Here is a 12,759-nt window from a genome sequence, read left to right on the forward strand (position 1 = left end):
TCTCACAAAATTTTGTCATAAAAAATGTATGAATTTTTCAAAGTAAGATTCAAAATTTTTGGACTATTTTTGGCGTAAGCCAATAAGCGAAGGGGAATCGGATTCGGAGTTCCGTCGTTGCGTCGACTATCTTTTTTTATAAAAACTTGCCCATCGATTTACTTGGAAATATCATTTGGAGAGAGAGGAGTTGTGTCATTTTCCCAACACAATAGTATCGTTCAGCTATTTTAGTATCAATCTTTGTTGGACAATTCAACAATTTAGTAGCCCTGCGCTGCCGTGGTCCGTGGTGTCTCTGTACACTGGAAAGTCATTATCTGCACGGAATTCTTTCGTTCCGTACGTCTCAATTAGTAACGATATTCTTGTTTAGCTTTCTGTTGTACGTCGCAGTTCGTTGAGATTATTGAAAGACCATAGACGTGTGGCCGAACTTTAAAATGAAGAAATCTACTGCGCTGTTTTTTATTTGTTCCCTAGTTTTGATATCAGGTAAGTGCATTTTTTCAGCCTCCATCTTGCGTGGCTGTATTTTTTTATTCTCACTTCGAAGTGGCGTACGAAAGCCGTTAGTCGCGCATTTACAGGTTTTCCCTGCACTCTGCTTGAAAAATATGGTTGACAAATCTTTTGGAACATTCATGACGTTGCAATATTCGTCAGATTCATTGCTTATACCGAATCTATATTATATCCCTAACATTTCCTCGTATGTTTTTTGACGATTTGATAGATTCTTTCCGCTGCTAAAATTTGATAAAATATGTTATTCTTTAGCTCATTATTATTCTTCTTTTGTTCGCTATTCGATTTTGGTGGCACTGAATTGTCATATTCAGTCGCAATAATGCGAACTGATAAATTTTATACAAAATAAAAAAGAATCGAATTATCATTGCTGTGTCTACTGTTTGCTTTGCTTTGAATTTTTTTCATCCACAAATGTTAAGTATATATTGATAACACTGCTCTGTATTGAAGATAAGATTTCTTTGGTGTAGCTTACTATTTCCAACTTTTTTGATAAACTCCTAATATAGACATTAAATGATTATTCTATTATTTTTTCAAATAATAGGATAAAAACTCTTTATTATAATTCGTATTATAATTTTGCCATTGCATATATTTATGTTATGACTATTTCTATAAGAAAGAATTTGTATGCTATGAAAGTTGAGACTGCTTTTTTTGAATCTGTAGAGATTGAGTAACATTTTACATAAGTAGCACACGTTATTAGTTAGATAATCACTTAGTTCCAAAATTATTTATTTTTAATAAAAAATTAATGTTTTAAAATAATCACATCAATTCACAATAAATATAACAGAAATTGCTCAATAGTGGTTGTTTGATAAAGCAGTTGAAAAACTAAAGATAAATTTTGCATGTCTTATCCTGTTGCACTGACTCATATTAATAACCAACAAAAGAATGATAGACTCGACCAATGATTATACAGCACAATGGAATAAACTTTATTTTCAATTCTGATTTTACAAGTAATCTCTTTCATAAAAAATACATGTAACTGTAAACATAACAATAACAAAGTTGAATTAATATAATGTTTCCAATAAAATAAATCATTTGATCATTTGATAAAAACATGAAAATTATTCTTACAGGATTCAATGCTCAAGTTACTTCTAAGCCTGACCCTACTGCAAGCCCTATTGAAGTCAAAACAACCACTACTTCTATTCATGACAAAACAACTACTATCATAAGCACTACATCTATTAAAACAACCATTAGCACTACAGAAAATCCAAAGACTACTTCTAACCCAACTACTGCTTCTGTAAGTACAAGTACTAGTGCTCCCGCAACAACTCCAGTACCAGATCCTCAAGCAGCGAAATGGAGTATAAGTGACAAAGACAATGTCATCATTGTTAACATGGCTGTACAACTGAGTATCACCTACAATGTTAAAAATGATGAGAAAGTAAAGGTTTATATGAGACACCATTCTACAAATAATTAGACCTACACCAATATAAAAATATTTTTAGCTTAATGTGTAAATTGATTTCAGAACAAAACTGTATTGATAGATATTCCATCAAATAACCAAACAATAGCTAGTGGCAATTTCTCTTCAAATCTTCAAACAATTATACTTTCATGGAAGTCTTCTGGTGCTGGAAATAATAGTTTCAGCCTTACTTTCAAAAAAAGTAATGTATCTAAAACTTATTGGCTTAGCCAATTAGAAGTTCAAGTTCAAGCTGAAGATCTACCTGGTGTTGATCCAAGTAAGCTTATATATTCATCATAATGCTACTTATTTTTATGGAGATGGAGTTGTTACTATGTTTTTTGCCTTATGGTTATTAAATAATAATTTGTTGTTTTAGGTGTAACATTGAAAGTTTTCCATAATCAAGAGCATTTCAATACTAGCCTTGGAAACTCTTATCAATGCAACAAACTGCAACCCTTCAGTTTAATGAAAGAAAATGATACTCAAATTATCGGTTATGTTAATATTACAGACATCAAATTTCAAGCTTTCAAAACAGGTCATGACACATCATTTGATCATGGTAAGTTAATACATGGTATTTAAAATTCTATTTTATGAATATTTTATGGAGATACTAATGATAATTATTATATTTAATTCAATGCAGCTGAAGTCTGTGCATTTGACACCCCTGATATTGTGCCAATAGCTGTAGGTTGTATTTTAGCAGGTTTGGTTGTTACAATTTTGGTTGGATATCTCATTACTCGGCGACGTAGCCAAGCCAGGGGTTACCTCAGTATGTAAACAGGAACATTCTTAGATTTTTTTAATGAAATTCATATGAATTCTGTATCCAAAAATCGTTTATTTTATACTCCACTAAACTCATATTTATGTTTCATTAAAACTTAATTTCCTACTGCGGAGTCATCTTGTCTTGTATAATTAACCATTCATTAAAACAATAGTCACACAATTTATAAATGATTAATTATACCCAGACAAAGTTAAAACTGTAAGTTTTGTATTTCCCTAGGGATACTAAAAAGTAAAGAAATGTATTATATCCACCAAAAATTATATCTTCAATCAAATTCAATACTGGTAAAATTTTTTCCTATTTGTAAGGATGCATTTCAAAAATCATCTCTAGTGTGGTTTAAGAGACCTGCTTTAATATTTCTATAGTGAAGGAGCACGAATGTCAATATGTGGCATTCCAAAAAATTAAGGCTTTTTTTCTTGATTCAATCAATTTTTCTGCAAAAACTATTCTAAAACCTTTAAAATATTATATTTAAATGTTTTTGCACTTTCTTTTTTTGTATCAACACCATAGATTTATAATTATATTCTGTTATTGAAATATATTTTGTTTTAATTAAGTGAAGACATTCATCATCCTTATGAATAAAATTGTGATATGCTTCGTGCTGCTTCACGAATTATTGTCTTAAGACTGAAACTGATGTCGACGAAAACATAATAATGTAAAATTCTTTTAAAAATGAAAAGAAAATTATTTACTTGAAAAAAATCAACACAATTACTGTTTTCTTGTTCTATCTTTGTATTTTGGTGCTCCAATTTGTTAAAAACAAATTAAAAAACGTTAATTACATGAAAATAATTCTTATGTATTTGTGTTTTCATTAGTTATCTTTGTTATCTAATGCCAATGAAATATTTTTTGTCAGTTTCATGATTTTTATAAAATGTATAATTTTTAAACTTATGAAAGTATCTGGAATTAAATAACTTAAAACAATAGTGAAATTGTAAATTACTAAGAAAAATGTTATGGATATAAAGTTTTGTCCTCGATGATTTTCAATAAAAAATAAGAATAAATAAGTAAATGTTTTATTAGTTAAAAAATATTCCTGGTTAATTAATTTGTTATTATTAAATTTAGTTTTTTTTTGTCTTTCAATTTTAATTCATAAAATTAATTAATTTGAAATCGACTTATCTTGTCAATATAATAATTTGTTCATTAAGTATTTATAACTAAAGGTTTGGGCAATAATGGAATATTTATATTACATTTAAACTCTATTGAGAAACTGTCCTCTCAATTGCCAGGTTAGACCATTTCTGAAAACATCAAACTGTTTTGGTTCGATAATCTGTACTATACCCTACATGCAATTATACAAGTATACATACTATGTATAACCACAGCGTACATCTGACATCAATCAGCTCTTGTATCAATATGGCGTAGCAGAATACAAAACTCGTTGTTTTTGAAAAAATTTAAGTTTTAAAAAAAATTAAGGTAACATGTCATTATAATTAATACAGCGTATCGTGCAATTTTTTAATCGCTTTATGAATGTAGTAGTACTTCTTCAAATTGTTAGATATTACTAGATAGTGAAGAACCTTAACATAACCTTTAACTGGTAAATAATTGTATAAATTAATTAGTGTAATCGATTGAATGTTGAATGTCATACTGTTGAACGGAATAAATATTTATTTTTATTTAATTTGTAAAACCTTTTCATTATGTAAAAATATTCTTTTCTTATCAAAATGTAAACGTTTAACTAAAATTTGAAGATTAGACCAGAAATAAGTTGAAAAAACAATTGATATTTGTATTTTACAGTTAATAAAAAAAGTTACATCTCTTATAATAATGTTTGAGTGGGCCTACAGTGGAGTAAATGCTTCAATTCCAAGAAACGTAGGACCAGAATGTGCTGCTTATCTTTCTAAAAAAAGAAGAATAATAGAAACTTTTTTGGTTTCAATATACATAATTTTTTTATTAATATGGAGCTTAAAAAGAATGACTTTACCGAAATCAGTACCATATGTACAACAAATAAGAAAAGGCAAAGTATTTTTACTTACAACAATGTGTTTAGTATTTGGAGTTGAAATTGGTTTCAAACTCTCTATGAAAACATTTGTATATATTTTGAATCCTTGCCATGTAATTACTATCATTGAGGTAATTAGAATATTATTAGAAATGATTGATAACTTTAGTAACATATTGAATTTATATATTTTTTCAGATATATCTGTTAGCTGTTGAACCGAATAGTCCTACTGTCACAGCAATTTTTAGAATAGTAGTTTCAGGATTGAATGGGCCAGTTTTAGCCTATGTGTTTCCTGAGACTGATTGTAGACCAGTACGTAACAATGTTGTTATTGCAGATGATGTATTATTTTTTCATAAATTGCAAAATATTTTCCAGATGTTTGCAGATAAAGCAGTCTATTATATTCAGCATGGCTTGATGGCTATAGTTCCTTATTATTTAATACGACTTGGAGGTGGGCATTTCGCTCTAACATGATATAAAATTTTTTTAAATTCAATTTCAATTAATTAATTGAATATTCAATTAATTAATCTGCTGTGTAAGTGTAACCATACTTAATTAAACAATTACTTTTCAAGGTGCTTATAATGTTGAACCATTGACTGACATGAGTTGGTCAATTTTCGGATATGCTGTGAGTTTAGCTTATCATTTTTGGATTCTACAAATTGTAGGAATGGTAAAAAAATAATTACATGAAATTGATACAAGTATTTTTTTTTACTTTCAAGATTGAGACAAATTAAACTTATAATATATTTTAGCTTGTCCAAGTCAACTTGAGTCACATGTTATGTCCTGCTATTCTGGATCCATTTGATGGTCAAAATTATAGAATTTGGGCAACCTGTCATCAGTTATTACTTATTCCTCTTCTTTACAAATTGTTTTGTGTAAGTGCGTATTTTTTCCTGATCAAATGTCCATTAACAAGAGTAAAACCAACTCTTGATTATATGCTGATAAATTACACTGTTAAACAAAAAAGTATAAATAATTACGAAGTTACAAATAGTGGCGGAAATTTACATAGACACAGTGAATGAAAGCTAGTCAAATTAAACTGTGATAGTATTTTTTGCCAATTCATAAATATTCACTATGTAAGCACGTGATAATTACGCCTAATGTAAAAAAATAAAAATTTGAACATTAAAATAACTATCTTTCGATCAAGATGATAGTAATTGATTGATTAAAACGTTGTACTCTACTGGCATCCAGTGTTTTACTATCTAAAAAAATTTAACTGAGTAATTTAATTTATAAAGCTAAATGCTTGAAAGTGTAGTCTTTATTGTTTGCGTAATTATTGTATAAAACAAATAATGTAACACTAATGATATTTTTAATATTGTGTGTAAAATCTATATTTCTGTAAAAAAAACTAAGCACCAATGTCTGAAAATCGGTACTATTAGTCATAAGAATTTTAAAAGTATATTGCTAGAGTTTGTCAATTAAGTAATTACTGACTCATTTTTACCACTTTGATGTTGTGGTATGTGGTCTAAAACGAGTACCTTGTGAGTAAATGTCAAAGCTATAGATGATTAGTAACTGAGATTTTCATAACAAATGAGATTATTTTGGGACTCTTATACCTGACAAGTTGTGAAACTGTTGTAAAAACACATAATATACTGTAAAATAATATAATATATATACAGCCTTGCTGTTGTTATGTTTGACCGTCGACAGTTCTTTTATTACATAGCCGTAGTTTCAGCAAAGGAGTAATAAGTAACGATAAATACCGAATAATTACATACCAAAGAAAATAAACAAAACGTTATGATCAAAAAATTCTATTCATGATATGTACTTTAACTCATTCATCTGTTACATCAATAAATGCACTATATGAACGCCGAGTACAAATTTCCTTTGCGATACTAGTATAAGATACAATGTACAGACATTAGTTTAATTTATTCCAGATGTACTCCACTAGTTACTCATGAAAGCATTTTGTTGTTTAGCGAATAGTGTATAAAAATGTAATGGAAATTATTGCAAATATACATACATATTATATTTATTGAAAACATGAAATTCTTTTCTTTTTTTAAACGATAAACTCCAACCTCAGCCGCTCACATTGTAATTGAAGTATTGAACCAGGTTTTGCGATCATCACGAGAAGAGATACAAGGACGCTTCCAAGTGCGTGTACCAATTGGCTATCAACTAAAATGTTTTTTCACGCTTGGAAACACCTGTCTTCGCCTTGTACATCCTGAATTCTTCAAAAACATTTAGTAATGCGGTGTCAAATTAAAAGTAGAGACAATTCTTTTTATCTCACTCTGGATGAACGAGCTAACTCGCGTTATTTTTCACAAAGACAAGCGACGTTCTCTAATGCAGTGTTTTTTTTTTTTTTTTTTTTTTTTTTTTCCAATTAATTGAGCGCAACCGATGATGAGTCGACACGCGCACGACTGCACGACAATGCGATGGCAAGTTAATTACAGGCTGATCTCGATCAAGGTCCACAGCTCTTTTTTCACCCCAGGCATCATTCGCGACGGTTAAATATGCGTTCGCGGTGAAGGCCACAGGCGTCTCGTGCGTCTCGTTTTCTTGGCAAAAGTGTCTCTACAGATCGTCGTTGGTCGCTGAGTTCGGCCGCATGGAACGACAATGGGAGGAAATCGATCGAGTTTCGGAGCGCGCGAGCGCATCGAGTGGCAGGCAAAGGATCGCTCGCTGCATCTCTCGCTGGCCGAGTGCGCTTGGAAATCTGGGTCAAAGTCGTGTCCTCCGAAAGGCCAAGAAGGAAGGCGCGCTTCAACAACGGCCTATCCTCTCTCGCGAGAGTCGGGCCGCGACCGAGATGAGCAAGGCGCGCGCGCCTATTTATTTATGGATCTGTATCGTCATCCGAATGCGCGTCGCCATTCGAAGGTGCGAGAGCACGCACCGGCTGTAGTGTGCGAGGCGCAGCAGCGCGCACGTTCGTATAGACACACGCCAAATGACAGAGGGTGGAGAAAGGGACGACCGATTGTCTCGTGCTTGCCGCGGCAATCTCATCGTGTCGCAACCAAGTGCAGGCGCTGTCCGTCCGCGAATTTCGGCCGCTCGCCGCGAGTTACGTGACGATTCGCGCGTCATATACGTACACGTCTCTCGGCGGCGCGGCGCGGCGCGACGCGACGCAACAGACAGAGCGACAGCGCTCCTCTCCATAATTCGGCAATTCGCAGGAGCGACGAGCTCGTGGAAATACGGCTCGCTACATAAAAGTTGAGCGCGCGATTTGTCCGCTCGGTCACGTCTCCGCTCGGGCTCCTCCTTTTCTCGCGAGCGTTCCGGTTCTCAGGCGCCTCTATGACCCTACACGCCTGAACGAGTCGCTCTTTCCCACATTAATTGTCGCGCGAGGCTTAATTTTGAGGAAATGTCTCCGCCGCGCGCTCGCGGCCGCCGGTCCTTTCTCTATCTCGGGTCCTCGACTCGCGTGCTTTTCTTTCTGGACGGGCTCGCGCGCCACGCTCCTACTTTCTGTACTTGGCGAAGAAAACCGGACGATCGCGTCCTGCTTGTACGCGACCTTTTCGGCACTTGTTTCTCCGATTTCGTTCGAGTCCGTGATTCTCGCATCCCCGTTCTCTTTTTTTCTTTTGGAAAACAATGTAGGCTACTTATTAGCCGACTTAATTCCACGCTTGTACTGTTGGTTTTGCGAAATGTGGAGCGACCGAACGGAGTGGTCGTAGTTACACAGGTGGGCGGGAGCTGGTGGGTTCTACAAAGGAAGGTCCAACAATTGGTATTGCTTTGTTTTTCCAAACATATCGTTTTTTAGTGTATTTTCAAGAATTCATAGAATATTACATATCGACATATATACAGTCACCGCTATACGTATTTGCTACACAACACGCGACTATAAACTATATGATAAAACATAAAGACAAATGGTACTGATTAATAATCGGACGGATCACAAAGTCACATGGAATTTGGTCGTTTTCTACGATCGTGATGCCTCGAATATCGTCTTAAAATAATTTGTAGATGTCCTGCGAGCGGTCCACTCGTTAATCAGTGTACAGTGTGTAAAGGCCCGTTTGCCGTCGTTCGCGCGCGCGCGCACAAAATATATTTCTACATATATTATGCTTTACTATGTATAATACGTATGACACTTTCTTTCTGTACAACAGCTGGAAATCGACGATCGAGCGCGAGATGCGAGCTTTTAAACACTTTTGGAGCTTAAACGATAGAGCTCGACAAAATTGTACATACAAACTATAGGTAACGAGCGCTCGGCTTCATCGCAATTAGCTCTCGCGTTTGCGCCGTTCGAGTAACACAATTAGGTACGTATATATCGGTAACCTCGATGAAATCACATTCGCACTAGATTTTACGCTTAAATTCAAACGAGATAAAGGGAGACAGAGAAAGTGGAAAGAGAGAAAAAAAATTAACAACTACGACAACTGAATCTTGTGCGAATAATTTGGCAATAAAGCGAAAGAGAAGGAGAAAGAAACGTTGAGAGTTTGTATATAGGTAACTTTGCGAGAACATAACGCAATTGCTAATCATTCCTTATTACATTACTAAATTTTCTCTTTTTTATTCCAATTATTCGTTCGCGCGCATAACTCTCGGGCGTGCATGATCTGACGTAAATATTGAATAAGCATGTTTGCGCGTGTGTGTGTGTGTGCGTGTGCGTGTGTCTGTTTGCGTGCACCGGTATGACTGTTAGTTTGTAGGAAAAAGGAGCAAGACTAAAAATTAAAGGAATAGATATACAGCGCATAGGAAGCTGGACTGGATGGGAGACGTTGTGATAGTGTTGTTGAAAAACGTAAGGAACCTATTTTCGTCATTTTTCCTTCTTCTCCTTACTCTTCGAGTGATTGATTGCACCTGCTGGCGCCCGTTACAATTCAATTGCGTGCAGTCTATCGATACACGTAGAGAGAAAAGAGAGCGCGACTGTGCAGTCATATACGTGTATATAAAGTATACCGAGAGAAAGAGGCGTGCGCGCGTGCAGATAAACGCGGGCACAATGCCATTTCGTACATTGTCGAGTGCGCGAGACGTCGTCGCGTACTGCTCTTTCAAACTTTACTCGTGGATAGAGCAGAGAACAGAAGGTAGAACGCGAACGAAACTAACTAAGAGATTTTCTTGAGAATGATTTGCCTATATGGACCTCGCGTGTCTCGCTAGGGGGTCTTCTTTGGGTATATACGAAAAGTCGTTCGATCGAAGGCCCTTTGATAAATGACACTTTCGCTGCGCTTTACACGTCTATATATTAGACATTTTGTGCGTCAACACACGCTTTTTTTATGCTTCGGGTATGCGTATATATATATTTATCAATTCTTGTATACGACTCTCTAAATCGCCTCTGCTTATTAAATTAATGAATACATGATACTTCTCTTCGCTGTGTATGTATATATGTAGATGTATGTATTTATATGTTTTTTTATATATTATATTATTATGAACATGACATAGTCATATATTTTGTATTTACATAGACTCGTATATTAAAAGACGCCTGTACAATAGTTTTCATTCATATTTGTTTTCCATTCGAGTGCATTGTTCCAACATACGCAGATCAATGATTAAGCGATCGAATCGGAGAGGAAAAATTTTGCAGCCAGCCTCCAATTAACCGATTTCCGAGTCTTATAAAGACGATAATCTCTCTGTTCGCCTATTTTTATCCGATAGTTATGTACATTTATTTGAGAAACAAACAATTCAGAAACCCGACTTGATTTTTTTTCTTTCTTTCTTTTTCTCCGGGTGAATTTCTCCTCTCCGATCGCGATAAGGCTCCCTTGTTGCTATCGCGATTCAAGTCCACACAGAGCGCTTCACCAAACTATACATCATTCTGCATGTCGCAACGACTTTTTGAGATCGTCTATTTTGCAAGTTCGCTATATAAATGCTTCTTTCTTTTTCTCTCGTCCTCTTGCGCGGAGCCGCCGTATCTCGTGACGTACATGTGACGCACAAACAGTCAATTATGATCGATCGCTAGCCCTGATCGCGTACACCGACCACGTAGACTTTCATGGCGGGAGAGAGAGAGAGAGAGAGAGGGGGAGAGACGTTTATTTAATCAGAGAAGCCATTAACGTTGGTACGTTTCATTCTAATGAGGTGTACTTCTCCGGAGCCATCTGAATTACCGAGAAAGAACGAAAAAGGAAAGCTGATTTTGAGGATGCGGATGCTAATTGAGCTCCAAGGATGTGGCTCAAATGAAAACAAAACGCACAATTAGCCGCTACGAGCGAGGTCCTTAAGTCGAAACGCGAGGCTCTCACGCGCGGCCCCGGCGCGCGTGTGCGTGCGCGCGTGTCGCGTCATTCGCGCTACAACAAAGCAATGCGTCTCTCACGCCGAAAAAGACAGGAGCTTGCTCGGGAGACTCGGCAATCGGTCGCTGGCGTCTATCGGTACGGCGTGTACAGAAGAGAAGAGCGCAATTAGCCTGTGTGACTTGGCTGTGGCTTGACGATGCTATCGCTCGGTCGGACGTCGCGTAATCCGTCGTTACTTTCGAAAGGACGGTAGCAGTAGCGACGATCCACCCGGGCGTGGACGCGTGGGAGAAAAAGAAACGACTAGCCGAGCGGCTCACGTGAGCTCAAGTTGGAGCAATCGGCAAGAGATCTCTCTCTCTCTCTCTCTCGCTCTCGGCTCATCTGGCGCAGCGGCGGCAGCAGCAGCAGCGGCAGCAGCAGCAGCAGCAGCAGCAGCTCCTTTATGGCGTTCCACTTTCGCGAACGGGCGCCCAGAGAAGGGAACCACTTCGGCTCTGTGTGTGCGTGTGTGTGTGTGTGTGTGTAAGTGCGATCGGGGCGTAGCAACTGGCTTCTTCTCACGTACAACGCACCTACACACGCGAGCTCTGTACCGCGATCTCTCACGGTAGTGGTAACCGTGCAGCGACAGCGCTTTTGCCGCCACTGCCGCGTCACTTCTCGTGCGCGCCCCACAAATAACGAACATTTAAATGTGACGTGATGAAAGCTCTCGCTACCCCGGCGGGCTTGCATAATTTTGGAAATGAAATACTGCCGGGAGGCCGCGATCGCGAATGAATAAAAGAAAAGAAAAAGTCGTCGATATTTACGGTTACGGGCATAATGGGACACAACGGTGTATCGGCTGGCGTTGCAAAATTTCCGTGTGCTCGCCCGTTTTCAACTGTGCGCGCTTTTATAAAACAATATACGACACACGCCCGTAAATTACAGGCCGGGCGAATTATCGGACCGAATCTCGGGCTCGGAAAAAGGGGCGAGCTTGGGCTGCACGTACACGCAACACACCGCGAGGGCTAAGCAAGCGGCTCCGATGAACAGCTGCCGACGAACCATCGCCAAATCGGCGCGCGCTCGCAAGTGTAACTTGGAAAGAAAGGAGGAGAACGGGCGCGGGCGCGGGCGCGGGCGCGAGGAAGATGACGAGCGAATTGTGCGCGGGTACATCCGTTAATGAGCTCGGCGGAAATTCGGCACTTTCGAAAGGCCGACCGGCGGGTGTCGACGAGAAAGGACGAGCGAGCGAGCGGGCGCTGCGGCAAAAAGAGCAGCTCTAATAAAAGAATAAAAGGAGCGCGAGAGCGGGGGGTGGGGGGAGAGGGAGAAAGGCGGATAATTGAAGGAGGAAGGCTGCACAGAGCCGTGTGCACGCGCGAGGAGCGATCGATCGCGCGGCGCACTCGGTTTCTTTATTGCGTTTCACTTTCGCGCGCGCGATGCGCCCGATCGAGCTTGCTCGGGGCGTGGCGAGCGGGCAAAAGTGTAACGCAACTCCACGCCGAGGTCACTCGCCACGCAGAACTGGGATTAGCTTCATTTTCACCTGGCTGCTGCTGCTGCTGCTGCTGCTGCTGCTGTTGCTGCCGCCGCCGCCGCCGCC

General features: G+C 37.9%; 2 protein-coding genes across 5 annotated transcripts; both read left to right on the forward strand.

Moving 5' to 3' along the window:
• Positions 1–165: 165 nt before the first annotated feature.
• On the forward strand, positions 166–3,232 carry LOC131671926 (lysosome-associated membrane glycoprotein 1). 2 transcript variants are annotated; one of them, XM_058948736.1, is made up of 5 exons: positions 166–495; positions 1,635–1,957; positions 2,048–2,267; positions 2,370–2,558; positions 2,646–3,232. In XM_058948736.1, exons 1-5 carry the CDS (start codon positions 444–446, stop codon positions 2,783–2,785), a joined length of 924 nt encoding a protein of 307 aa, XP_058804719.1. In that variant the 5' UTR covers positions 166–443; the 3' UTR covers positions 2,786–3,232. The 2 variants fall into 2 exon arrangements, with proteins under 2 accessions (XP_058804719.1, XP_058804718.1); XM_058948735.1 differs by having other exon boundaries at positions 167–495; positions 1,635–1,963.
• A 140-nt stretch (positions 3,233–3,372) lies between these two features.
• On the forward strand, positions 3,373–6,870 carry LOC131671928 (transmembrane protein 164). 3 transcript variants are annotated; one of them, XM_058948738.1, is made up of 7 exons: positions 3,373–4,262; positions 4,326–4,389; positions 4,599–4,946; positions 5,014–5,133; positions 5,200–5,278; positions 5,406–5,506; positions 5,592–6,870. In XM_058948738.1, the coding sequence occupies exons 3-7, from the start codon at positions 4,629–4,631 to the stop codon at positions 5,871–5,873; spliced, it is 900 nt and encodes a 299-aa protein (XP_058804721.1). In that variant the 5' UTR covers positions 3,373–4,262; positions 4,326–4,389; positions 4,599–4,628; the 3' UTR covers positions 5,874–6,870. The 3 variants fall into 3 exon arrangements, with proteins under 3 accessions (XP_058804721.1, XP_058804720.1, XP_058804722.1); XM_058948737.1 differs by having other exon boundaries at positions 3,373–4,389; XM_058948739.1 differs by lacking the exon at positions 4,326–4,389.
• Positions 6,871–12,759: the final 5,889 nt, after the last annotated feature.

The sequence above is a fragment of the Phymastichus coffea genome, unplaced genomic scaffold (assembly GCF_024137745.1).
Source record: "Phymastichus coffea isolate CEN01 unplaced genomic scaffold, Cenicafe_Pcof_1.1 PCOF00139, whole genome shotgun sequence".
In the NCBI taxonomy this organism is placed as follows: domain Eukaryota; kingdom Metazoa; phylum Arthropoda; class Insecta; order Hymenoptera; family Eulophidae; genus Phymastichus; species Phymastichus coffea.

Coding starts and splice junctions, on each gene's coding strand:
- LOC131671926 (XM_058948735.1), top strand. CDS start 444: ATGAAGAAATCTACTGCGCTGTTTTTTATTTGTTCCCTAGTTTTGATA. Junction 496..1,634: donor TTCCCTAGTTTTGATATCAG/GTAAGTGCATTT, acceptor TTATTCTTACAG/GATTCAATGCTCAAGTTACT. Junction 2,268..2,369: donor TCTACCTGGTGTTGATCCAA/GTAAGCTTATAT, acceptor TTGTTGTTTTAG/GTGTAACATTGAAAGTTTTC.
- LOC131671928 (XM_058948737.1), top strand. CDS start 4,629: ATGTTTGAGTGGGCCTACAGTGGAGTAAATGCTTCAATTCCAAGAAAC. Junction 5,134..5,199: donor CTGAGACTGATTGTAGACCA/GTACGTAACAAT, acceptor AATATTTTCCAG/ATGTTTGCAGATAAAGCAGT. Junction 5,507..5,591: donor TTCTACAAATTGTAGGAATG/GTAAAAAAATAA, acceptor AATATATTTTAG/CTTGTCCAAGTCAACTTGAG.